At 44.5% G+C, this 26010-nt stretch overlaps 1 protein-coding gene across 7 annotated transcripts in view; it reads left to right on the forward strand.

The window, feature by feature from the left end:
• The window catches only part of arhgap12a (Rho GTPase activating protein 12a), a 31052-nt gene extending 13495 nt beyond the window's left edge, over positions 1 to 17557 (forward strand). For 2 of the 7 annotated variants that reach the window (XM_076981086.1, XM_076981087.1), the window contains 17 exons: positions 6046 to 6288; positions 6618 to 6749; positions 8044 to 8142; positions 8435 to 8566; positions 10279 to 10308; positions 10617 to 10697; positions 11370 to 11441; positions 11856 to 11917; positions 12111 to 12192; positions 13002 to 13100; positions 13722 to 13820; positions 14547 to 14712; positions 14907 to 15005; positions 15272 to 15349; positions 15547 to 15681; positions 15904 to 16009; positions 16095 to 17557. In XM_076981086.1, the coding sequence (XP_076837201.1) occupies positions 6046 to 6288; positions 6618 to 6749; positions 8044 to 8142; positions 8435 to 8566; positions 10279 to 10308; positions 10617 to 10697; positions 11370 to 11441; positions 11856 to 11917; positions 12111 to 12192; positions 13002 to 13100; positions 13722 to 13820; positions 14547 to 14712; positions 14907 to 15005; positions 15272 to 15349; positions 15547 to 15681; positions 15904 to 16009; positions 16095 to 16269 (1890 nt within the window). In that variant the 3' untranslated portion in view covers positions 16270 to 17557. The remainder of the gene's footprint in view (positions 1 to 6045; positions 6289 to 6617; positions 6750 to 8043; positions 8143 to 8434; positions 8567 to 10278; positions 10309 to 10616; positions 10698 to 11369; positions 11442 to 11855; positions 11918 to 12110; positions 12193 to 13001; positions 13101 to 13721; positions 13821 to 14546; positions 14713 to 14906; positions 15006 to 15271; positions 15350 to 15546; positions 15682 to 15903; positions 16010 to 16094) is intronic. The other 5 variants (XM_076981088.1, XM_076981090.1, XM_076981092.1 and 2 more) reach the window with 5 other exon arrangements.
• The last annotated feature ends 8453 nt before the right edge of the window (positions 17558 to 26010 follow it).

Here is a 26010-nt window from a genome sequence, read left to right on the forward strand (position 1 = left end):
ACAATGGTGAACCACCCCAATGTGGGTGGAGTCGCTGTTGGCGCGCGGGTTGTAGTGTCGTGACATCATTTGTATACGACCACAACACCGGTCGACGCCCCTTAACACATAGCATTATTGTATCTTATTTATCTTTATCTTCATTATTGTATGTGGTTGCTCTAATTATTGATAATAATTTGGTATTACTAAAACAGGCTGAACACACCCTGCATAAAAAGCATCAGTCATACAATCAAATGAAATCAAACTTTATTATGAAATATAGATATTTAAAGTACAACATATGTAAATAATATAGTTATAGTTTAAAAAAGTGCAAAAAGCAAATATATACGTATAGCTTTATATGAAATAAATATTTATAGTACTACAAGCAACATTTTGTGTGCTTTTACTGGCGTCTGTCTCGCATGGTGTTCACAAGTTCGCCAAGCACCCCGAGGAAAGCCCGGTTGAAGGAAACATTTTCCGCCAACTCCGCTCGCCTCGTCAGTGGAAGGGGAATCTTGAACGTAAAAAATAACAAATATTAAACACAAGCATTCCCGTGAAAGCAACAACAATATAGCGTAACTGCACAAAATGTGTAGCACGTCATCGCTGCTCGTGCTGTGTTTATGGCTACAGCTAACTAGCAACTAGCAAGGCTAAGAGCTAGCTATTGTACAGTAGTGACTGTGGTGGTAACATTAACTACAAACACAGCTCTAAATTCCTGCGTTTACAATAGATGCGTTCATATTACATCTTTTACGAGCCTAGTAGTAAAACTGTGAAATCACAATACACTCACCATTCTCCGTGGCCTCCAGCACCGACAATGTCCAGCACGTTTTCTCTTCCGTTACTGGCTGGCCGGTGACCGTATATGACATCCATTTGCTGGAACCATTTCCAGTCTTTGCGGTTTGCTCCGCTGCGTCCGTTATGGTCCTTCACCGCCCGGTAATCGCGTTAAGCTTTTTTAGCTTGGACCGACCGGCACTGCTGAATGGACCGCTGGTAGCCATGAGTGGCCATTAGCGCGGAAACCTCGCTAAAAACCTTTACATTTCTAGTGGCCCCGTCCAGTTCGCCCTGGATTTTTTGATCGCTGATTATTAACAGAAAGGTTTGTACCTCGGCGTTTGACCAGGGAACAGACTTCGCTCCTTGGGTTTTAAAAATGGGTGAGGAGTCCATAGCATAGCGGAGGAGTCGCTCTCCTGACGCAACCTGTGACGACACTCCCTGGCCAATCAGTGTCATGCTGTTCCTCCACGTCACAGAACTGTACCGCTTCGGAACGGTTAGAACCTCGAGCGAGTCGGTACGAAAAAAGTACCCAAAGGGGCCGGCTAAACGGGTCCTGGTACTAATGGAAACACTCACAAACCGTCGCGAATCGAACCGTACCGTGCCAAGCAGGCCCTAGTGGAAATGCGCCATTAGTGCAGTCCTCTCAAACCACTGCTGCCTGAACACTTCAAACTGAGCACGTCTGTTCAGGTGTAGCACACTGACTCCTCCCCTCATCAGCCTTTAACTGGGCGGTTCCGGAGTGTTCTGTGGGCGGTTCCGGAGTGTTCTGTGGGCGGTTCCGGAGTGTTCTGTGGGTGGGGATGGGCTTTATTTCTGCTTTCTAGGATATGGGCTTGTGTCTTCACCTAATAGTGCAGTATCTGGTTTGAAAAAAGGTCTGCATGTTGCTGGGTCTGCGTGTTGCTGGGTCTGCGTGTTGCTGGGTCTGCGTGTTGCTGGGTCTGGGCGTTGCTGGGTCTGCGTGATGCTGGGTCTGCATGTTGCTGGGTCTGCGTGTTGCTGGGTCTGCGTGATGCTGGGTCTGGGCGATGCTGGGTCTGCGTGTTGCTGGGTCTGCATGTTGCTGGGTCTGCGTGTTGCTGGGTCTGCGTGTTGCTGGGTCTGGGCGATGCTGGGTCTGCATGTTGCTGGGTCTGCGTGTTGCTGGGTCTGCGTGTTGCTGGGTCTGGGCGATGCTGGGTCTGCGTGTTGCTGGGTCTGCATGTTGCTGGGTCTGCATGTTGCTGGGTCTGCGTGATGCTGGGTCTGCATGTTGCTGGGTCTGCGTGTTGCTGGGTCTGGGCGATGCTGGGTCTGCGTGTTGCTGGGTCTGCGTGTTGCTGGGTCTGCGTGATGCTGGGTCTGCGTGATGCTGGGTCTGCGTGATGCTGGGTCTGGGCGATGCTGGGTCTGGGCGTTGCTGGGTCTGGGCGTTGCTGGGTCTGGGCGATGCTGGGTCTGGGTGTTGCTGGGTCTGGGCGATGCTGGGTCTGCGTGATGCTGGGTCTGGGTGTTGCTGGGTCTGCGTGATGCTGGGTCTGGGCGTTGCTGGGTCTGCGTGTTGCTGGGTCTGCGTGTTGCTGGGTCTGCGTGTTGCTGGGTCTGGGTGTTGCTGGGTCTGGATGTTGCTGGGTCTGGATGTTGCTGGGTCTATAGTACTTCTGTGAGTTCCTGAGCCCAGAGTGTCACTGCTGGCTGTATAGTCACACTGTGTGTTGCTGCAGGAAGCTGTTTCCTGGTGTGCTGGTCGAGAAGTTAGAGTTAGAGAGTGAACTAGGGTTAGGGTTAGGGTTAGAGAGTGAACTTTCCTTGTTTTAACACGTAGCAACAAGATGGCTGGTTGACTCAGGTGTCTTAGATCAGTGAATATATTAACACTCATTTCTGTTCCAAGCTGTGCGGGGCAGCAGGGGGCAGCAGGGGGCAATCTGCTGACTCACACTTTGTTTGGATGATGTAGCCATGGAGATCATAGAACACACAACAGGTCCTAATGCTTTAATCACGCCATCACAGCCTGCCCAAAGGGAGAGTGTGTGTGCCCCATTCACTCCCTACACACACACTCACATTTACGCCCTACACACTCACTCACTCCCCCACACACACTCACATTCACGCCCTACACACTCACTCACTCCCCCACACACACTCACATTCACGCCCTATACACTCACTCACTCCCCCACACACACTCACATTTACGCTCTACACACTCACTCACTCCCCCACACACACTCACATTCACGCCCTACACACTCACTCACTCCCCCAACACACTCACATTCCTCCCACCCTCCAGACACAGTCATACCCCTACACACCCTCTCACTCCCCCAACACACACACACGCACACACACACACACACACACACACACACACACACACACACAGTGTAGGGAAGGGAATATTATTCTTTTGTGTGTGGTTTGTCGCCTCCTGCAGGTTACAGCAGTACAAAAAGGAAAGAGAAGCTGAGATGGACAGGAAGTGAGAGGGGACAGGGAGGGGGGGACATCATTGGCCATCATTCACATATTGTTACGTGAGAATGTAAGTACGTAGTGCAGTTCAGTAAGGCACTGATAGATGTAGACTGTAGCACTGGATCCCCAGAACTGAGTGTAGGGTGTACCACTGGATCCCCAGAGCTGCGTGTAGGGTGTACCACTGGATCCCCAGAACTGAGTGTAGGGTGTAGCACTGGATCCCCAGAACTGCGTATAGGGTGTAGCACTGGATCCCCAGAACTGCGTGTAGGGTGTAGCACTGGATCCCCAGAACTGCGTGTAGGGTGTAGCACTGGATCCCCAGAACTGCGTGTAGGACATAGCACTGGATCCCCAGAACTGCGTGTAGGGTGTAGCACTGGATCCCCAGAACTGCGTGTAGGGTGTAGCACTGGATCCCCAGAACTGCGTGTAGGGTGTAGCACTGGATCCCCAGAACTGCGTGTAGGGTGTAGCACTGGATCCCCAGAGCTGCGTGTAGGGTGTAGCACTGGATCCCCAGCTCACATTCCCCTGCTGCTGCTAACGGAGGATTCTGTTCCAACATGCCACACTGCCAAAGCTCCTGCTCACACACTTTTCTTCATTCCGCTGTGTACAACCGGCACATTAAAAAAACATTCCTACTTACTATTTTAATGTCATCATGCTGTTGCTGTTCTATGACTCTGCAATACTTTAAAACGTTAGTGTTGTGGTGCAGTTCTGATAGTGGACATAAAGCGTTTTGACCATGTTTGCCTTTGAAGACACAGGGCTTTGTATTTCTGTATGGTGAACTCTGTGCTGTTGTGTTGGCCTTTCACAGACACACCCACACACACACAGTTAAAGGCAGAGGGAAATGTGATCTCTCTCTCTCTCTCTCTCTCTCACACACACAATAGTAACCTTCAAAACAGGCAACGCAATCACCAGGTCAGAGAGAACCACTGCGTCTGCTCTCCACACACACTCTATAGCAGCACACATGGACAAAACAGTGTTACTGCGTGTGTGTGCATGTGTGAGAGAGAGAGAGAGAGAGAGAGAGAGAGAGAGAGATGGAGAATTAACTCTTTTGTCCACCCCAAAATCACCACATGCTAAGAGTTCACTGAAATACAGTTTAACATGAATGACTGTTACACACAAGCACATACACACACACACACACACACACACACACACACACACACACACTAATGGGGAAGTGGATACAGGAGGCAGACAAGCCCCTTTCTCTGTGTAGTACAGATTCAGAGCAGTGTGTGTCTGTGGCTGGAGTGTGTGTGTGTATCTCTAGCTGGAATAATGTTTAAGCGTTTTAGAGTCAGTTGGCACCTGTCTCCACATTCTGAGGATGAGGTTTTCACTTACAACACACCACCACAGGTACTGTGTGTGTTCACGTCGTTGTCTCTCCATTTCTACTACAACCCCTCCATGCAATGTATGTGTGTCTGTGTGTGTGTGTGTGTGTGTGTGTGTGTGTGTGTGTGTGTGTGTGTATGTTTTGGTACATGTGAGTATATCTTTGAGATTCAGTGTTAGCAGTGGTGAGTATCAACTATACGCTGTTATACGCTGTTGTAACATGGTTTATGTGCATAATCAGAATTAACATGTTCAAACTGTCTAAATATGGTCTGTGTAAATGTGGTTTGTGTCTGAACGTCGTTAGTCTGATCTGAATGTGTGTTTCTGATATGAATTGTATGAATGTTCATCATTATGAGAGTTTAGTCCTGTGAACTAAGGTTCTGTGGGTTCTGACAGTGACTCTTATGTAAGTGTGCATGCATGTGCACATATGTCTTCACTGATGTAGTATCAACTATACGCTGTTATACGCTGTTGTAACATGGTTTATGTGCATAATCAGAATTAACATGTTCAAACTGTCTAAATATGGTCTGTGTAAATGTGGTTTGTGTCTGAACGTCGTTAGTCTGATCTGAATGTGTGTTTCTGATATGAATTGTATGAATGTTCATCATTATGAGAGTTTAGTCCTGTGAACTAAGGTTCTGTGGGTTCTGACAGTGACTCTTATGTAAGTGTGCATGCATGTGCACATATGTCTTCACTGATGTACTGATGGACACTGAAATTTAGGAAGTTAAATCCTCAGGGTTAGTTGTGCAATTACCGGTGCAATATTCAAACTACTTGAACTGCACTTTTCTTCTCTTACACACATGAACTTCATCTTACGTTCTGTCAAGCCTTGCCTTCCTTTTTCCATTTCCTGCTCTTTACAGCGTTCATTCACCTTTACAAGGTCAAATTCAAGTGCTTTCAAGGTTAATTTTCAATTTTTTCAAGCACCTTACAGCTGTAGTAAATTACATATTTATGCAAACACACAAACTCAAAATGATTAATTCACTTTTTTATCACATTTAAAGAGATGGTACGATGTGTGGTAATAGCAGAAGAACACGTGTATTACATTAGTTTATTGGCGTATTAAGATAGCTAAAGCTAGCTAGCTCAAACTATGCTTCAAATATTTGCAGTTTGTTTATGATTTGCTTTGGTAGCTAGCTTAGCTACCAAGCTAGCATCTATTTATTTAATGGTAGTTTATTTTCTATTTAATAATTTATTTATTATTATCCGAACATATTCACATTTTGCATTGGAATTAAAAGAGGCTGTACATTTCTCAAGCACCCGTACAAATCCTGAGTTCAATATTACTGGTCAAATACGTTCTTGATGAAACCATCCAGTGTTGTATGTGCGTCCCACCTGTGTCTGGTCCAGGAAACACCCGACTCGCCCGTGTACACAAACCTGCAGCAGCTGAAGATCTCCCAGTCTGGACTTCCACCCCCCCCATCAGGAGCTCCACTGAGCACAAACGGAGACTGGGAGACACACAGAGACGCCAGCGGCCGGCACTTCTACTACAACCGCTCCACGCAGGAGAGAACGTGGAAACCTCCACGTGCACGTGACAGCTTCACCAGGAAGGAGGGACGACATGACACCACCACAGAGGCCGAGGTACTGGGATACTGGGGGACCAGTAGTGCACAAACACAAGGGCCAAAATTACTACAAGCACAAGGACAGTACAGGGCGTCACTGGGACAGACTGGTTGCTAGAACGCACGTTGGGTATTTAATCTCACCATGATGATCTTGCTATTATAATCTACTTTCCCTGGGTACTGTGGGCACTGGTGTGGGTCTGACTGCACTAACACATTGCTGGTGATGGAACAAATTTTCTTTTCATTCCTTATCTCTGTCCTCTCATCCCTTATTCCCTTGTCTCTACACCTGCTTGGTCTCTCGACTTTCCTTGCCTTGCTGTGATTGGCTGGGTGAAGGTTTTGTCATCGGAGGAGTACTACCCCAGTAGCCAATCAGACAGCCAGTATGGCTCTCCCCCTAGAGGCTGGTCTGAGGAACTTGATGAATATGGACACACACTCTATGTGTGTGACTATACTAATGAGAAGGTACACACACACACACACACACACACACACACACACACAATACTGATTTGCTTGTGCAGTGTAGTAGTAATAATAGCAGTGAACAGACTTGTGGTTGCTTGGCCAACAGTAAATAAATGCATAAATGACTAAAAAGCACAATGCCAGTGTTTAATGAATGAATGTATTTGCATTAAGTCTGCTCTGTATTTTACACACTTGGCTAGAAATTCCTTAATTTGTATGATTGTTAAGGCAAACACATGGTCCTGTTATTCTGGTGTGGCCCGGCCCTCTGTCGACTCCTCTTACGTCAGCTCAGCCCTGTTCTGGTGGCTGCTGACATGAGCACCGCACCATCAGGGCCTGAATGTTTACACTGACACACCTGTGCAGGACTCACAGTAAAATGACAGACACTCATGGAGTGAACAAGAGTGAAAAGCAGCACATTAAGATGGAAGGAATGCTGTTATTTAGCCCGTACACTGCAAAGATGGGTCTCCGTGTAGACACAGGCAGTTTTGTGTTTATGGTCCTTCAGAATATGTGGAATAACCAAAGGCCTTTAAAAAATTTATATATATATAATAAATAATATAAAAATATAATAACTCAGATTTTCTAAACTTGCAGTTCATTCCGATAACTTGTGAACTTGCAAGAAAGACCTCTCAGAAAGCAGGGAACACCTTATTAGACCTCTCGGAAAGAGGGGTACACCTTATTAGACCTCTCAGACAGCAGGGAACACCTTATTAGACCTCTCAGAAAGAGGGGTTAAAAAAAAGAGGGGTACACCTTATTAGACCTCTCAGAAAGTGGGGTACACCTTATTAGAACTTCAGAAAACGGGGTACACTTTATTATACCTCTCAGAAAGCGGGTATACCTTTAGACCTCTCAGAAAGCGGGTATACCTTTAGACCTCTCAGAAAGTAGGTATACCTTTAGACCTCTCAGAAAGCGGGTATACCTTTAGACCTCTCAGAAAGCGGGTATACCTTTAGACCTCTCAGAAAGTGGGGTACCTTATTACACCTGCTTCCCCATTTATCAGAGTGGCTGAAGACTGGAGTCCTCGTCTGACTGTGTCTAGAGGTGCAAAGAAAAGAGTGTTAGCAGTGTCGGGCCATTACATAATTATACATGGAGATTATACATAAACTTTATACGGTTTGCATTGAAAAATAGCACACACGTTTATTACATTGTCTGATCATTTTTGGACGAACACACGAGTAGGTCAGCATGACCGTGTACTGTAGCTTCTTGGCTAAATGGTGATGTGTGTGTGTGCGTTTTGCATGTGTAGTGGATCAAACACTCGGATGAACAGGGTCGGCCGTATTATTACAGCGCAGACGGTTCCAGGTCGGAGTGGGAGCTTCCTAAAGTCAACCTCAGAACACACGTAAGTGCGGGGTGTCCACTAGCGCTGGCTCTCCAACTAATGGTGCTATTTGATTGGTTGATCCAATATCGATTCTTACATTTCCACAAAAATCTTTTTTCTTAGTCACTGCATTTTTGCTAAATATCATTTGTACTGTTTTGGCTTTAACAAAATAATCTGAATCTGAGACTCAATCACCTGTTGAATTAAAAATAATGAAGACATGCTTATTAAGGTTTAATGTCAGCACCAGGTGTGTTGAACTCCAGCGCACCTGCGTTCTCACACTGTCCTGCTCCTCCTGATGCAGTCAAACCCTCCACCCACGATGGCAGGGAGCGGAGACACCAGCAAAACCCGCAGCCTAGACCGGAGGCAGCCCGCCCCCATCGTACTTACCAAGTGGAGGCACAGTGCATACCTACTGGAGGCTAATGACAATGTATGTACACACACATACACACACACACACACACGCACACTCACACAAGCACACAAATACACACACACACACGCACACACACGCTCACTCACATGCACACACACACACAAATACACACACAAATACACGCATGCTCACACACTCACACGCACGCTCACACACACACACGCACGCTCACACACACACACGCACGCTCACACACACTCACACAAAATGCTGATTTATTATGTATAATTTCTAATTGAAAGACGGTGTAGTGACGGTGTAGTGACGGTGTAGTGACGGTGTAGTGACGGTGTAGTGACTGTGTAGTGACTGTGTAGTGACTGTGTAGTGACGGTGTAGTGACGGTGTAGTGACAGTGTAGTGACGGTGTAGTGACGGTGTAGTGACAGTGTAGTGACGGTGTAGTGACGGTGTAGTGACAGTGTTGTCTGATATGGACAGTCTCTAGAGGTCTGTGAGCTTCACTGTACACGTCCCATTATACTGTGGTGCTCTCAGAAGACACGATTTCTATAATCACCCTTCTACTAACATGTTTTGTATTTCTGTAGTCACAAGGCTCCAGACTTCGACTAAAATGGTTGCAAACGTGACCATAAATATTAATTTAATTATATTTTAATATAGTTATTTCACTCACCGGTGGCAACAGGTGAAACAATAGCATTATTTTTTATGGATGAGGATTTTTTGTAATTGGGAAAAATATCCACCATTTTCTTTTGAGTGTGTATTTTAAAATGTAAACGATATGCTGTAGCTCTCACTCACATGGCGTCTCTGCTTATCAAAAAATGCTTGGAATCTGATCACCAGCGAGACTCGCAAAGCAATCGAGCCAAAACTTCAGCATTAAGCATTAGCTTGGGTTAGCTTGGATTAAGTAGGGTTAGCTTGGGTTAGCTTGGGTTAGTTAGGTTTAGCTTGGGTAAGGTTGGGTTAGCTTGGGTTAGCTAGGGTTAGCGTTAGCGTTGGCTTGTTGAAAATGGCGAAGCCAAATTTATCAGATTTTTCACAGTCTACATGTCGGTTGGACCCTAAGTGGCCATCTGCTCAATCATAGCCACAAACTTTTTTGTATATTATTATGGAGCCTGGAAAAAGTTATTGGCACCCTTGAGTAGCCCTGAATCACTCTTCCACTAACATGTCCTGTATTTCTATAAACACTCTTACACTAACATGTCTTGTGTTTCAATAATCACTCTTACACTAACATGTCTTGTGTTTCTGTAAACACTCTTACACTAACATGTCTTGTGTTTCTATAATCACTCTTCCATTAACATGTCTTGTATTTCTATAAACACTCTTACACTAACATGTCTTGTATTTCTGTAAACACTCTTCCATTAACATGTCTTGTATTTCTATAAACACTCTTACACTAACATGTCTTGTGTTTCTGTAAACACTCTTCCATTAACATGTCTTGTGTTTCTGTAAACACTCTTACACTAACATGTCTTGTGTTTCTATAAACTTTTACACTAACATGTCTTGTGTTTCTTTAAACACTCTTACACTAACATGTCTTGTGTTTCTGTAAACTTTTACACTAACATGTCTTGTGTTTCTATAAACACTCTTACACTAACATGTCTTGTGTTTCTGTAAACACTCTTACACTAACATGTCTTGTGTTTCTGTAAACTTTTACACTAACATGTCGTGTGTTTTTCATCCACTCAACATGTTTGCTGCAGATGTCTCAGCCTGATGGTCAAACTGATCAGGTACATATACCATCACAATGACCAATCACGTAGAGGCTTATAGCAGGGTCATTACAATGACCAATCATGTAGAGGCTTATAGCAGGGTCATTACAATGACCAATCATGTAGAGGCTTATAACAGGGTCTTCACAGCCAGGCCACTCCAGATCATGTAATGGTCTTAATATGTTGCCAGTTGGGACAAATATCTGAAGGTCTTTCAGTGAAAGTAATGAGATTGCACATGGACCCTCTCAGCCACTCCTGTCATAACTTCCCTGATGGCAGCTTTCGTGTGAAGTACTGATATGTTTGTTTGGCTGAAGTTTATGCAGAGGTCTGTCAAAAAACGGCGAATCATCTCCTTACGAAAAGGCTCCGTCCGTCCTCACCCCTATAGGCCACAAGTCAGTGCCTCGCCTTCAGTACAACCAATCAAATCCCAATGCGATCACAGAGCTAGGTACCTCTAGCCAATCACACCCCTTCACACTGCAGTGCTGGGGTTTATTAGCAGTTGTGGTGGATGAAATAGTTTTCTAATCATACTGCACCTTAATTCTGACCTTCTGCTGTCAGCTGTGGGTTTCTAATCACTCCCTTGATTTCACTAATTTGCTGTGAACAGGTCTTTTTGGGTATATTCTGCCATGATAATTCTGATGCTACTGTAGTGGCTTTTCTTGCTGTTGGGCAATGACAAAGATCAGAAAAGACGTGTTTGAAGCTGATGTAGTGAAGACACTCGGCTGCTCTGAGAGACAGCAGCTCCTTCAGCACATGGGTTTGCTTTAGTAATCAATATTCAGCCTATACATGCGTCAGACTTACCTGGATTAATTATGCTGCTTTTGCATTACCGTCAGATGAAATGCATCTATTGTGTCTCCTGTAAGCATTTATCTGGTGTGAAAAAGGGATACTCATTTCTCATACTCATTTCTATTATGCATCAGTTTGTAATAATCAATTCCACTTTCATTAATGATCAGCATGAATGAATGATTGACTGAATGTTTGTGCGTGATCATTATTCATGAGAAAACGACGATAGTTAATCACATGATTGTTCTCACCAGGATCTTCTAAAAGAGGCTACCCCAGAGGCGGACAACTCTGATCTCTCTTCTCCTCCCAAACACCCCCATTCAGTCAGTATCACTCCCCTAACCTCTCACTCTTATCATCACTCCACTACTCATCACTCCCGTAATCTCTCACTCTTAAGAATTCCACCACTACCTCTTATTCTTCCTGGTGTCTCACCTCTTCCTCTCTCTTACTGTCATAAAACCATGACCTCTCACCCTTCTTCACTTCTCCGTCCCTATTTAATCTAGATATAAATAACAAAACACAACTCACAGTGCAAAAGAGGAGGTCTCATGAGTCTCATGCTTTACCATGGATGGTCCTGGGGTCTGATGTTCCTGGGGTCTGATGGTACTGGGGTCTGATGGTACTGGGGTCTGATGGTCCTGTTTTGGTTTTCCTACCTTTCCGCTTTCATTCTCCACACTGATGTTCCTCCTTCTCTAAACTCGTTTTTCCATCTTTCTCCTCAGCCCTCAGAAAAATCTGGAAACCTAAACGTCACCAAAATCACAGAGCAAGGCAAGAAAGTGCGGTAAGTTAAAGGAGGAGAAAGCAAACGCAGGAGAGACATTCGTAAGCTTGTACAAGTCTGGTTAGCGGGCCTGGTGTGCTGGTGGGGGACACACGTGATGATAAACCACCCACTTATGATAAACCACCTGGTGAATGTTTGTGGATGTGACGGGTGACGTGTCTGATCTGATGGATCTGTGTCCCACCAACAGGAAGAACTGGACCTCGTCCTATGCACTTCTACAGGGCTCCTCGCTGATATTTGCCAAGAGTTCAGCGACAGCCAGCAGTTGGGTGAGTCAGCTGGGTGCTTACCGGTCCAGTGATGCAGTGGTTACCGGTCCAGTGATGCAGTGGTTACCGGTCCAGTGATGCAGTGGTTACCGGTCCAGTGATGCAGTGGTTACCGGTCCAGTGATGCAGTGCTTACCGGTCCAGTGATGCAGTGCTTACCAGTCCAGTGATGCAGTGTTTACCGGTCCAGTGATGCAGTGTTTACCGGTCCAGTGATGCAGTGGTTACCGGTCTAGTGATGCAGTGGTTACCTGTCTAGTGATGCAGTGGTTACCTGTCTAGTGATTCAGTGTTTACCGGTCCAGTGATGCAGTGTTTACCGGTCCAGTGATGCAGTGTTTACCGGTCCAGTGATGCAGTGTTTACCGGTCTAGTGATGCAGGGTTTACCGGTCTAGTGATGCAGGGTTTACCGGTCTAGTGATGCAGTGTTTACGGGTCTAGTGACGCAGTGTTTACCGGTTCAGTGATGCAGTGTTTACCTGTCCAGTGATGCAGTGTTTACTGGTCTAGTAATGCAGTGCTTACCTGTCTAGTGATGCAGTGCTTACATGTCCAGTGATGCAGTGTTTACCGGTCTAGTGATTCAGTGTTTACCGGTCCAGTGATGCAGTGTTTACCGGTCCAGTGATGCAGTATTTACCGGTCTAGTGATGCAGTGTTTACCGGTCTAGTGATGCAGTGTTTACCGGTCTAGTGATGCAGTGTTTACCTGTCTTGTGGTGCATTATTGAAAAAACTTGCTTTGCTAATGTCTTTATGTACTGGTTAAATTGATGTTTGTGTTTGTCTATGTTTGTGTGTTCCCAGTTTGGTCACCAGTCAAAGCCAGAGTTCAGCGTCGACCTGAGAGGCGCCACAGTGGAGAGAGCATCTAAAGACAAAACCAGCAAGAAAAACGTTCTAGAGGTAAAGGAGTGAACATTACCCTCTCAGGCAGATGTGTGCCATGACTACCGTGTACTATACGGACGTGTGCCATGACTACCGTGTACTGTACGGACGTGTGTCATGACTAGTGTACTGTACAGAAGTGTGCTACGACTATAGTGCACTATTCAGACGTGTACTATGACTACAGTGTACTATACAGAAGTGTGTCACGACTATAGTGCACTATTCAGATGTGTGCTATGACTACAGTGTACTATACAGAAGTGTGTTATGATTAGTGCACTATACTGAAGTGTGCTACAACTATACTGCACTATTCAGATGTGTGCTATGACTAGTGTCCTATACAGACATGTGCTATGACTAAAGTGTATTATACAGACGTGCTATGACTATACATATTGTATGACAACATAAAATGTCTATCTGATTCTAGTGACGAGGTGTTGACTCAAACTGGGCTGAAATTACATATAATCATTAATCTAACCTCACTAAACAGATAACTGATGTCTTTACAGGCTCTCCAGTCTTTCAGAATAAAATAACAGCAATCTGAGGAAATTCCAGTGTAAAATGTATTTGTATGTTACTCAAAACGACAAATTTATTTATGATCCTTGTGTGTTTGTGTAGGTGAAGACACGGCAGGGGACAGAGCTCCTTATCCAGTCCGACACTGAAAGTGTCATCAGTGACTGGCTCAGATCTCTGACTGATGCCATAAACACACACGTGAGAACACACACACTCACCACTTACACACTCACCACATACACATGTGAGAACACACACACTCACCACATACACACACACACACGTGAGAACACACACTCACCACATACACACACATGTGAGAACACACACACTCATCACTTACACACACACCTGAGAACACACACACTCACCACTTACACACACATGTGAGAACACACAAACTCAACACGTACACACACACTGAAAGTGTAAACACAGAAAGTCTCAAATCACCGATACCATAAACACACGCAAGAACAGTCATCCCAAATACATATACCCTTCACATACAGACTCACCCAAAACACACACATACACATACACACACACCCTCATGCACGCACACACACCCTCACACTCTCATGACTCCCAGGTATTTTTATAAATATATGACTAACGTTTACGTCATGCTGTTTTTCTTCGGGAATGTTTCTCACCGGACAGTTTCTGCTCATAGGTACCACTGCCTGGTGCTTTTGGGTGGTTCAGGTACTGCGTGGTTCTGGTACTGCGTGGTTCTGGTACTGGGTGGTAGGCCAATGTCAGTGTGTCTGTTGAGCTGTTACTTGTTTCTCAGTCCAGCACTGCTGACAGGTTGACAGGTTGTCTGCCCACACAGCAGAGCCAGAAATAGACCACAGAACAGTAGGTTCACTAAAATCATACATGGTGCTTGTGTGTGTGTGTGTGCGCGCGTGCACGCAGGCCTGGGAGTCTGATGAGGCGATTGAAGAGGACATGCCAGAGTCTCCTGGAGCAGATAAACCAGACAGAGAGAGAGAACAACAGAAAAAAACCAAGACAAAGCTGAAGAAATTTCTCACGCGCAGACCCACTCTGCAGGCTGTGAGAGACAAGGGCTACATCAAAGGTGCCACTGACCTGGAGAAACGCGCGCACACACACACACACACACACACACACACACACACACACACACACACACACACACACACACACACACACACACACACACACCTTTAATTACTTTTATCTGTTTCTGTTTAAATTGTCTTATGTTGATCATTGTGAATTGCCTTGTGTCACACGTGTCTTGCCTTTCAGATCAGGTGTTCGGATGTAACCTGATCAATTTGTGCCAAAGAGAGAAAACGACAGTGCCTCGCTTTGTGAAGATGTGTGTGGACCACGTGGAGAATCACGGTGCAGTGAAGCCCACACAACCGCTGCTCCAAACACATAATACACTTAAATATATATAATATATAAAATATATATCATGTACACTCACAAAATATATAAAACTATACACACCAGATACATTAGATTTGTTAGAACTATACGCATGTATGTTTACATTCAGTTAGCAGAGGCTCTATTACAAACACCTAACGCCTATTGGGATGTCAGTTTTTCTACCAGAACGTACTAAACTTGTTATATAAACATGATGTGCTTTCTTCCACCAGGTCTGAGTGTAGATGGTCTCTACAGGGTCAGTGGGAATCTGGCAGTCATACAGAAGTTGAGATTTGCTGTTAATCACGGTGATTATTTACTACAATCCTGGATAACAGCAACACCATACAGGCCAAAAACTACACATAAACTGACTGTCAAACTGAAGCATTATACCAGAGTTTGCTGGAGGGGAGGGGCTAGTGGCTGGAGGGGAGGGGCTGGTGGCTGGGGGGGGGAGGGGCTGGTTCGTGAATGTCACTCTGACTGCATCTGTGTCTCTCAGATGAGAACATTAATTTGGACGACGTTAAATGGGAGGACATTCACGTGACAACTGGAGCGCTGAAGATGTTTTTCCGAGAGTTACCAGAGCCTCTGTTCTCTTTTACCCTCTTTAACGACTTCGTCAGTGCCATTAGTGAGTAGAGAGAACATCTGTGTGTGTGTGTGTGTGTGTGTGTGTGTGTGTGTGTGTGTGTGTGTGTGTGTGTGTGTGTGTGTGTGTGTGTGTCCAGACAGAATCTCAGTGGATGGGCAAATGCGTGTCTCGAGATTAAAGAACAGTTGTGTCCAATTAAGATACAGGTGGAGAAGTCACTGCAAATGTGGAAACAGCCTGTGTGTATTTGTGTGTGTGCAGAAATCTCAGATTATAAGCAGAAAGTGCAGGCCATTAAAGAGCTGGTGTGGCAGCTCCCTCGTGCCCACCATGACACCATGCAGACACTCTTCAAACATCTCAGAAGGTACAGAACCTCAAACACACACCCTCCTCCATCACTCTGTGTGTTTATTACTACAGTGTGTGTGTGTATGTGTGTGTGTGCGCAGAGTGATCGATCACAGTGAGGAGAACAGGATGACGACCCAGAGCGTGGCCATCGTCTTTGGTCCAACTCTTCTGCGTCCGGAGGTGGAGACTCTAAACATGGCGGTGCACATGGTGTACCAGAACCAGATAGTTGAGCTCGTTCTGCTGGAGTACGAGGCCGTGTTTGGCAGGTAAGCCTGGCCAGGTACCTGGACACCTGGAAGAGCGAGGGACGGGTCGTCGGCAGAGACCAACAACTGTTGTTGAAAAGACACGTGTTGAAAACACTCCACACTGTTACTGTGAACAAGTGATGGATCCATTTTAAAACGAGGCCGATTCTGGACAAGGACTCTACTGTCTACCGTCATATCTGCGGGGAACCCAACAGCCCTGTGCCACCGTCATCTCTATTTTTTCTTTTAAATGTGCATAATTGTCGCCTTGGATTACATTTTTTCTTTCTAGATCGTTTGGATTAGCCTCTTATTGGTCTACATTTGGATATTATTATCTTCTTTTGTGGATTGCGGCTTTTCCCCTCAGTTGTACAGTTCTAACTGGCCCCACAACACATTCCTGCATATGATGCCCACTTGCTTACTGGACTGAAGCTTCAGCCTTGTGAACGTGAGCTTATGTTGAGTTGAAGGCACCTTTACCGATGACCTGCAGAGCAGTGGCTGACCCAGGATGGAGCCACTGGTCTGTGTTGTCCATGATGACGCTTACTGAATTGTTCAAGCTGATGCAGGGAGAGAATGAACACCCCCCCCCCCCCTCCACACCATGCACTGATACTAGCTTTGCTCAACTCCAGAGTTTCAGTGTGTAAGTGTTATAGATGTATCGTTTGGGTCTGCGCGTGTGTGTGTGTGTGTGTGTGTGTGTGTGTGTGTGTGTGTGTGTGTGTGTGTGTGACCGCTCCTGAGGAACAGTGGGGTGATTTTGTCTTGCAGATTCCTTCTGCACAATGTGCACAGATCAAACGCTGGGAAGTCTCCCCGTAAAAGCAGGACCCATTCCTGAAAACACTGCATCAATCACACATTACCTTGAGGGTAAAACAGGGTAGGTTTGTAATATATTACTGTGATGCCTTTAGAGTGTGTATTTGTGTCTGGAAGCTGGAAACGTACAGACACGTCTGTAGATGGGAGACTTGAACAAGTAGATCAGATTAATCAAATGTATTAACAGAGAGTTTGTTGAAAGCAATTTGCCAAATTGAATTATGTTCTCTGAAATGTAACAACAACAACAAAGTAACAGACTGGTGTCTTTGTTCCTGAACACCAACCAGATCAGCTGCATTACAGACCCAAGTCGAGACTTCGTGTTTCAACATTAAGAAACAGGGAATGCTTAGTAAATGATATTATTGAATGTACTTTTCTGAACTGCTGAACATAGTCTTAAGGTAAAACTTTAGAATTTATGCTTAAATGTCATTAAGAAACAAATAAATGAATAAGTCACTTGGTGTCTGTGGTCTGTTGTGTTGCTGTAGTAACTGTAACTCTGATCTCCAAGATGCCAGATCACCTCTTCAATCTGCACTTATCAAATCCATGAGAATCACACCAGTTACCTTCTGTGCTAAATCAAGTATTTAAATTAATTTAAATTCAGGACAATTTGATTGTTTTTAATAATATAAATTGTTTTGGTTTATAATTATGTATGATTTGTTTATATAATTTTTACAATTATAAATCACAAATTTACAGCCTAGCGAGACTTGAGTTATTGATAAGTTATACAAAAACAAATTTCATTTTACTAAAATACACATTCACCTCAAACCCCAAATACGTTCCCTTTCTAAATGTCATTGCGATGTCGGTCCACCAGGGGGCAGATGGACACAAGAAAACGCTGCGTGACTGAATCCTGTAATCTTACTATGGCAGAACGGAGTATATATATACAATATTAATTCCAGCAATAATATGATTACAAAGCCACATAATGGCTTTTAAATAGTCCACCATAAGACCACCAAACAAGTTGTTTTACGCAAAGTGCATCCTAAAGAACAACCTACAACTCGATTACGTCATTTTCGTCGCGCGGACCCTCGCGCCGCTTGCGGCGCGTCAAGTATATAAACTTAACTTAAAGCCTATATAAACCAGGCTTTATACTCGACGCGCCGCAAGCGGCGCGAGGGTCCGCGCGGCGAAAATGACGTAATCGCTGTGGCTCCGCCCGTGCGCGAGGGCCTCGCGCGCTGTCGCGGCGCGAGGTCGTGCACCTCTCGAATTTTGTAACTTCGCGCGCGCGCCGCGCTTCAGCGCGATGGACAAAGTCATGTTTGCCGGGTTCATACACCTATACAAGGTGGAATTAAAGCACTTGTACGTCACTTTAAAGGTCCATTTCAATATTTCCCAGCACGTTAAACTGAATTAAGTTAAATATTTATACATATACTCGAAATGAATCGAAATAATTCGCTTTTTTTTATCACATTAGTTTATGGTTGTTTATTTTCAAAACGCCCAATCTTAACGTCTTCACGTTCTCTCATGTTTCGCCCTGGAATTACAAGAGGCTCGTATTTGTTAACGTATCGTTTCGGACAACACTGCAAAGCCATATTTACGTTTGATGCCTGATGTGTTTAAATACGGTCTCTGGTCAGGTAAAATGTTCTTTCCCCGGTTTTGGAGGGTTTTTTTTATTCTCCACTGCCACCTATCGCCACCTATCGTTTCGGAGAACACTGCAGCGACGCTCGCGACGTTCGCGAAAGTATAAACGCCTACACCGCTCGCGCAGGGTCGCGCGAGGTGGGCGGAGCCGCGCGCTACGGTCGCTCGCGAAAGTATAAACCAGGCTTTAACCAGGCAAGCCTGGTTTATACTCGACGCGCCGCGAGCGGCGCGAGGGTCCGCGCGGCGAAAATGACGTAATCGCTGTGGCTCCGCCCGTGCGCGAGGGCGTGCACCTCTCGAATTTTGTAACTTCGCGCGCGCGCCGCGCTTCAGCGCGATGGACAAAGTCATGTTTGCCAGGTTCATACACCTTTACAAGGTGGAATTAAAGCACTTGTACGTCACTTTAAAGGTCAATTTCAATATTTCCCAGCACGTTAAACTTAATTAAGTTAAATATTTATACATATACTCGAAATGAATCGAAATAATTCGCTTTTTTATCACGTTCGTTTATGGTTGTTTATTTTCAAAACGCCCAATCTTAACGTCTTCACGTTCTCTCATGTTTCGCCCTGGAATTACAAGAGGCTCGTATTTGTTAACGTATCGTTTCGGACAACACTGCAAAACCATATTTACGTTTGATGCCTGATGTGTATATATACGGTCTCTGGTCAGGTAAAAATGTTCTTTCACCGGTTTTGCAGGGGTTTTTTAAGCTTGGTTTATACTCGACGCGCCGCGAGCGGCGCGAGGGTCCGCGCGGCGAAAATGACGTAATCGCTGTGGCTCTGCCCGTGCGCGAGGGCCTCGCGCGCTGTCGCGGCGCGAGGTCGTGCACCTCTCGAATTTTGTAACTTCGTGCGCGCGCCGCGCTTCAGCGCGATGGACAAAGTCATGTTTGCCGGGTTCATACACCTAAACAAGGTGGAATTAAAGCACTTGTACGTCACTTTAAAGGTCCATTTCAATATTTCCCAGCACGTTAAACTTAATTAAGTTAAATATTTATACATATACTCGAAATGAATCGAAATAATTCGCTTTTTTATCACATTATTTAATGGTTGTTTATTTTCAACGTTCTCACGTTTTCACGTTCTCTCATGTTTCGTCCTGGAATTACAAGAGGCTCGTATTTGTTAACGTATCGTTTCGGACAACACTGCAAAGCCATATTTACGTTTGATGCCTGGTGTATATATACGGTCTCTGGTCAGGTTCGACGCTTTAAGCCTGGTTATACTTTCGCGAGCGACCGTAGCGCGCGGCTCCGCCCACCTCGCGCGACCCTGTGCGAGCGGTGTAGGCGTTTATACTTTCGCGAACGTCGCTGCAGTGTTCTCCGAAACGATATGTGGCGATAGGTGGCAGTGGAGAATAAAAAACCCCTGCAAAACCGGGGAAAGAACATTTTTACCTGACCAGAGACCGTATATATACACATCAGGCATCAAACGTAAATATGGCTTTGCAGTGTTGTCCGAAACGATACGTTAACAAATACGAGCCTCTTGTAATTCCAGGGCGAAACATGAGAGAACGTGAAGACGTTAAGCCTGGTTTATACTTTCGCGAGCGACCGTAGCGCGCGGCTCCGCCCACCTCGCGCGACCCTGCGCGAGCGGTGTAGGCGTTTATACTGTCGCGAATGTCGCGAGCGTCGCTGCAGTGTTCTCCGAAACGATAGGTGGCAGTGGAGAATAAAAAAACCCTGCAAAACCGGGGAAAGAACATTTTTACCTGACCAGAGACCGTATATATACACATCAGGCATCAAACGTAAATATGGCTTTGCAGTGTTGTCCGAAACGATACGTTAACAAATACGAGCCTCTTGTAATTCCAGGGCGAAACATGAGAGAACGTGAAGACGTTAAGATTGGGCGTTTTGAAAATAAACAACCATAAACGAATGTGATAAAAAAGCGAATTATTTCGATTCATTTCGAGTATATGTATAAATATTTAACTTAATTAAGTTTAACGTGCTGGGAAATATTGAAATTGACCTTTAAAGTGACGTACAAGTGCTTTAATTCCACCTTGTATAGGTGTATGAACCCGGCAAACATGACTTTGTCCATCGCGCTGAAGCGCGGCGCGCGCGCGAAGTTACAAAATTCGAGAGGTGCACGACCTCGCGCCGCGACAGCGCGCGAGACCCTCGCGCACGGGCGGAGCCACAGCGATTACGTCATTTTCGCCGCGCGGAATGTACAGGGTTGCCAACTTTTGACGTTCGCTTGGAGTGAGATTTTAACCTGGAGCTGGTGGCGAGTGTATTTTGTTGGGGGGGGTTGAGGGTGGCGAACGTAAAATGGACACAGATTCAGTGTTATATCGCCGGTGGATGGCGCCAGAGCTAGCGTACTAGTAACGTATTGAATCATATATGTGGATCTGAGGTAAATAAACTGGATATTTTTTTTCGGCGTGAGATATCGGAAGTGTGGCGTGAGAGCGTGTGAAAACGGTCAAATGCGTGAGAGTTGGCAACCCTGTGTTTAGGTGTATGAACCCGGCAAACATGACTTTGTCCATCGCGCTGAAGCGCGGCGCGCGCGCAAAATTCGAGAGGTGCACGACCTCGCGCCGCGACAGCGCGCGAGGCCCTCGCGCACGGGCGGAGCCACAGCGATTACGTCATTTTCGCCGCGCGAACCCTCGCGCCGCTCGCGGCGCGTCGAGTATTACCAGGCTTCAGGCGGTTCAGCCTGCCGAGATATGGAACCAGAAATGCGTGTAAAGCCTGGTTTATACTTTCGCGAGCGACCGTAGCGCGCGGCTCCGCCCACCTCGCGCGACCCTGCGCGAGCGGTGTAGGCGTTTATACTTTCGCGAACGTCGCGAGCGTCGCTGCAGTGTTCTCCGAAACGATAGGTGGCGATAGGTGGCAGTGGAGAATAAAAAACCCCTGCAAAAACGGGGAAAGAACATTTTTACCTGACCAGAGACCGTATATATACACATCAGGCATCAAACGTAAATATGGCTTTGCAGTGTTGTCCGAAACGATACGTTAACAAATACGAGCCTCTTGTAATTCCAGGGCGACACATGAGAGAACGTGAAGACGTTAAGATTGGGCGTTTTGAAAATAAACAACCATAAACTAATGTGATAAAAAAGCGAATTATTTCGATTCATTTCGAGTATATGTATAAATATTTAACTTAATTAAGTTTAACGTGCTGGGAAATATTGAAATGGACCTTTAAAGTGACGTACAAGTGCATTAATTCCACCTTGTATAGGTGTATGAACCCGGCAAACATGACTTTGTCCATCGCGCTGAAGCGCGGCGCGCGCGCGAAGTTACAAAATTCGGGAGGTGCACGACCTCGCGCCGCGACAGCGCGCGAGGCCCTCGCGCACGGGCGGAGCCACCGCGATTACGTCATTTTCGCCGCGCGGACCCTCGCGCCGCTCGCGGCGCGTCGAGTATAAACCAGGCTTAATACTGCAGCATAACGGCAGAGCAATGCCTTCAATATCCAGTACGCAGCACTGACGAACAAAACGTGCCAAGTACCCGGCGCTCCAGAAGCAAAAGTCCAGGGGGCGGAGTTAGATCTAATCCAACTCCTCCCACCGTCCATAGTTTCTTTTGGTCGGTCCAGGGGGCGGAGCTAAATCTAATCCAACTCCTCCTACGTGTCGCTTACGTTTTCCGACCAGGAAATATAATAATTCACCCTTAAGACTTTTACCGTTTAAAGATCTAAATGTTCTTTAAATGTTATTTAAATAACACAATACACGTTTTTTAAGTTTACAAGAAAACGTAAAAGTGGACAGGAATAATGATCTGTGATTGCCAACATAATAAAGTACAGTACATTTCTTAAATATGGGTCATTCTACAAAAATGTCCACTTTTGACATATGGAAAAACTTGAAAATAAATGTATTTTTCTAGGCTTTAAAATTATACTACATTATTACTGTACTAATTGGCTATAAGAACATACATAAGGTACACCTAAACAGCTTTTTGCCTTTTTTGTACATTTATTTGAAGATTTCATGTACCATGTATTTGTCACTGGTGTTACCTGAACTTATTTTGAATAAAAGCAACTTTTATTAAATAATATTTCTCAACTTCTGTTGCACATGCAATCACAGTAACTGTACAATAATGATGAGGCTAATTATTAAGAGATAATTATTAATATTATTATTTTATGTTTGTTACAACTGTGTTTGAACAATATTTCTTCAGTTTTGTAACCATGTATTTACTTTAAAAAGGAAAATGTTATTGAAAACAGTTAAGATGAAGTAAAAACTAAATGTTGTAAATGTGAACTCTTGAGTAGAGGAAATATGAACTAATTCCAAATCCCTACCATGACAAATTTGACATGTTTTTATGTGATGTTCCCGAAAGTGCACACGGTGACACCAGTGACATAATGAGACACCAGTGACATCCATACGACTTCCATGGAGTCCTTAACACTAATGAGGCATTTTCTTTGATAATTTACTTGCAAAATGTGCTATTTATGTTGATCTATGGAACTGGTGCTTTAATTTCAATCTGTAAACATATATAAATACAATGTAAATACTCTGGGTCACCCCTACTGAGGACTAATTTGCTTGGGCTCAGAGCCATTAAGGGTGATCAGCCAATGAATGCTCCAAGTGACCAGGTGTTCATTAATGGGGGGAACATAAAGAGACATTAGATATTGGTGTTTTGTAAGTTTGAAGAAAGCTAGACAGCCAGAACGTCACTTTAAATAAAACATGGAGCAGAGTGCGCGGCATCTGCGGAGCAGTCATGGCCTGGTGGTAGGGAACTGGTCTTGTGAGCGGAGGGTCGTGGGTTCAATTCAATTCTTAGCATGCATGCATTTTACTTGCACACTTCCTTCCTCCACCTGAAGAATGATGCCAGGGTAAGGGGTGTTATCGTACTGGACAACACACCACTGACCACAGTTATGAGGTCCAATGACAGTGGGCCTGAACTGATTGCTGGGATGACTGATTGATTCCGGTACAAGGACAACTTCCTGTAATGAGTAGCATGGACAATCAATTCCATCTATTCCGGTCCTAGATCTCGCCCTGCACCTTTACTGGTGACCCCTCCATTCTTTACACTGCACTCTCTTACTTCTTTCAGTAAGCTCACTTATTCTCTTCTTCTTTCCTGTTTCGATGTCTCTGACATAACTCTCTTTCCTTTTTTGGAGGTATTCCTGCCTGCGTTGAGGGTCAGCATCCCTACGCTCTCTGTACCTCCTCTGTGTTGAGGGTCAGCATCCCTACGCTCTCTGTACCTCCTCTGCTTCTCAGCTGCACTCAGCTTAGCCATAGCTGTCCAAAGCAGGATTATCAGTAACACAAAATGTTATTAACTTAAAATCTAAATATAATATAATATGCAAATCAACTTTAAAAAAGCTTTGAATAAAGACTATTTACACATGGACATCATAGTCACTGGAGTTACCTATCAGGATTGTAACACCAGTGACAGTAACACCAGTGACAAATGTTATAAAAAAACAATTTTACAAAATGCCTGCCACAGGGAATCAAACCACATGTTGACAGTCATGAACTAATCACTGAATTATGTATAAATTAATCAATTTTTATTATTCTATGTTAATTTTCCAAAGATTAAAGTAGGGCAGTGACACTGCACTGAAGCTTCAAAGGAAATCTGAGGGTAGATGATAAAATTAATAAAAAATGAAATATGACATTGAACTTACAATGTGTCTGTCTTCATTGATCTTCAGAGAGGAAGCAAAATGACTTCCTGTGATGTCATCAGCATGGCTTTGTATATTAAAATAATAGTATTTTGTCATACGGTAACACCAGTGACATGAATATAGGGGACGTACACATTTATTATGTATTTTATTATATTTATTTGCAATATTGTATTTTTAAATATTTTGTGTGATATATTGGACCTTTATGGACACATAACTGCAGTTGAGTTAATAAAGTATATGTTTTCCATTAAGAAATAAAGCCCTTAGTTTCCCAGCATGACAGTTAGGACAGGCATTTTTGGGCATACTTGGAAAAACACTAAAGTGGTTCAAAAAGGTATAATTGTTCAAATATCATGTTGTTTTGTCTTAAAATGTAAAAAAATCCCTAAATTTGAGGTGTTTTAAAATGCAACTGCCCTGTGAAGTCTAGGGACAGAAAAGTGGACATTTCTGTAGAATGACCCATATGTACAATTTCATGGTCAACACGCTTTTGCTGAAATCCGATACCCCCCTCACACACATACACACACAAACACACATACATGTATATATATATATACACACACACACACACACATACATACATGTATATATATACACACACACACACACACACACACACATACATACATGTATATATATATATACACACACACACATACATACATACATGTATATATATACACACACACACACACATACATACATGTATATACACACACACACACACACACACACACACTTGTGAACTCAATGATCCAGCAGGGGGCAGGGGAGAGCTCGCCTCGTACATGCATCTGGCTCAGATATTAATCAATTAATTAAGCTTCTTTCAATGTATTGACCTGTTTGGTCCAGTGAAGTAAAGAAAGTAGGTCGGAGAGCCGAATACTTACATTAACGACAGTAGAAAATCTCACATTTGTAGGAAAAACACTGTAGTTTAGCTGAAGCCGCGTTTGCACCTTATTTGTGTGCAACGTCCGTCAACATCAACATCCAACCTCAATACAAACATCATTTGATCAGTTTTGGAAACGCGATCGCTGCAATGAAAATGAAAATAAACGCACTTCCTCTCAAGATGAAGCGTTTCGTGCACGTTTTACAGTTAAATCCTCGTGAATACTCACAGACATCCGAGGCGGCTCTAACATACGTGAACTAACAGCTTTAAACATGAACGTGAAACTTTATACTAGAAGCAAAAAGAGTAAATATAGTTTGTGTCTTACCGGGACACCGTCCCGTTTCTCCCGCGCGATCTTCTCTTCCGGCCGCCATATTCAGAGACTCTGACATTGACACTCCAGTATGTGTTAAACAACTACAGCCACTAGGGGCGCTGATGGGGTTAAACCCCGGACCATTAGTCAAACCACCTCATTCACATAGTGTGTATGGTCACTCTCCAGTTAGGAATAACCCATAAAATGTGTTATTCGTGTAGTTCAACTATGAATGGAACCACTCAGGTGTTTAGACTACACAGTTACAGTTCAATGGACCTGCGATTC

Source organism: Brachyhypopomus gauderio, chromosome 19 (genome assembly GCF_052324685.1).
Source record: "Brachyhypopomus gauderio isolate BG-103 chromosome 19, BGAUD_0.2, whole genome shotgun sequence".
NCBI classification, from domain to species: domain Eukaryota; kingdom Metazoa; phylum Chordata; class Actinopteri; order Gymnotiformes; family Hypopomidae; genus Brachyhypopomus; species Brachyhypopomus gauderio.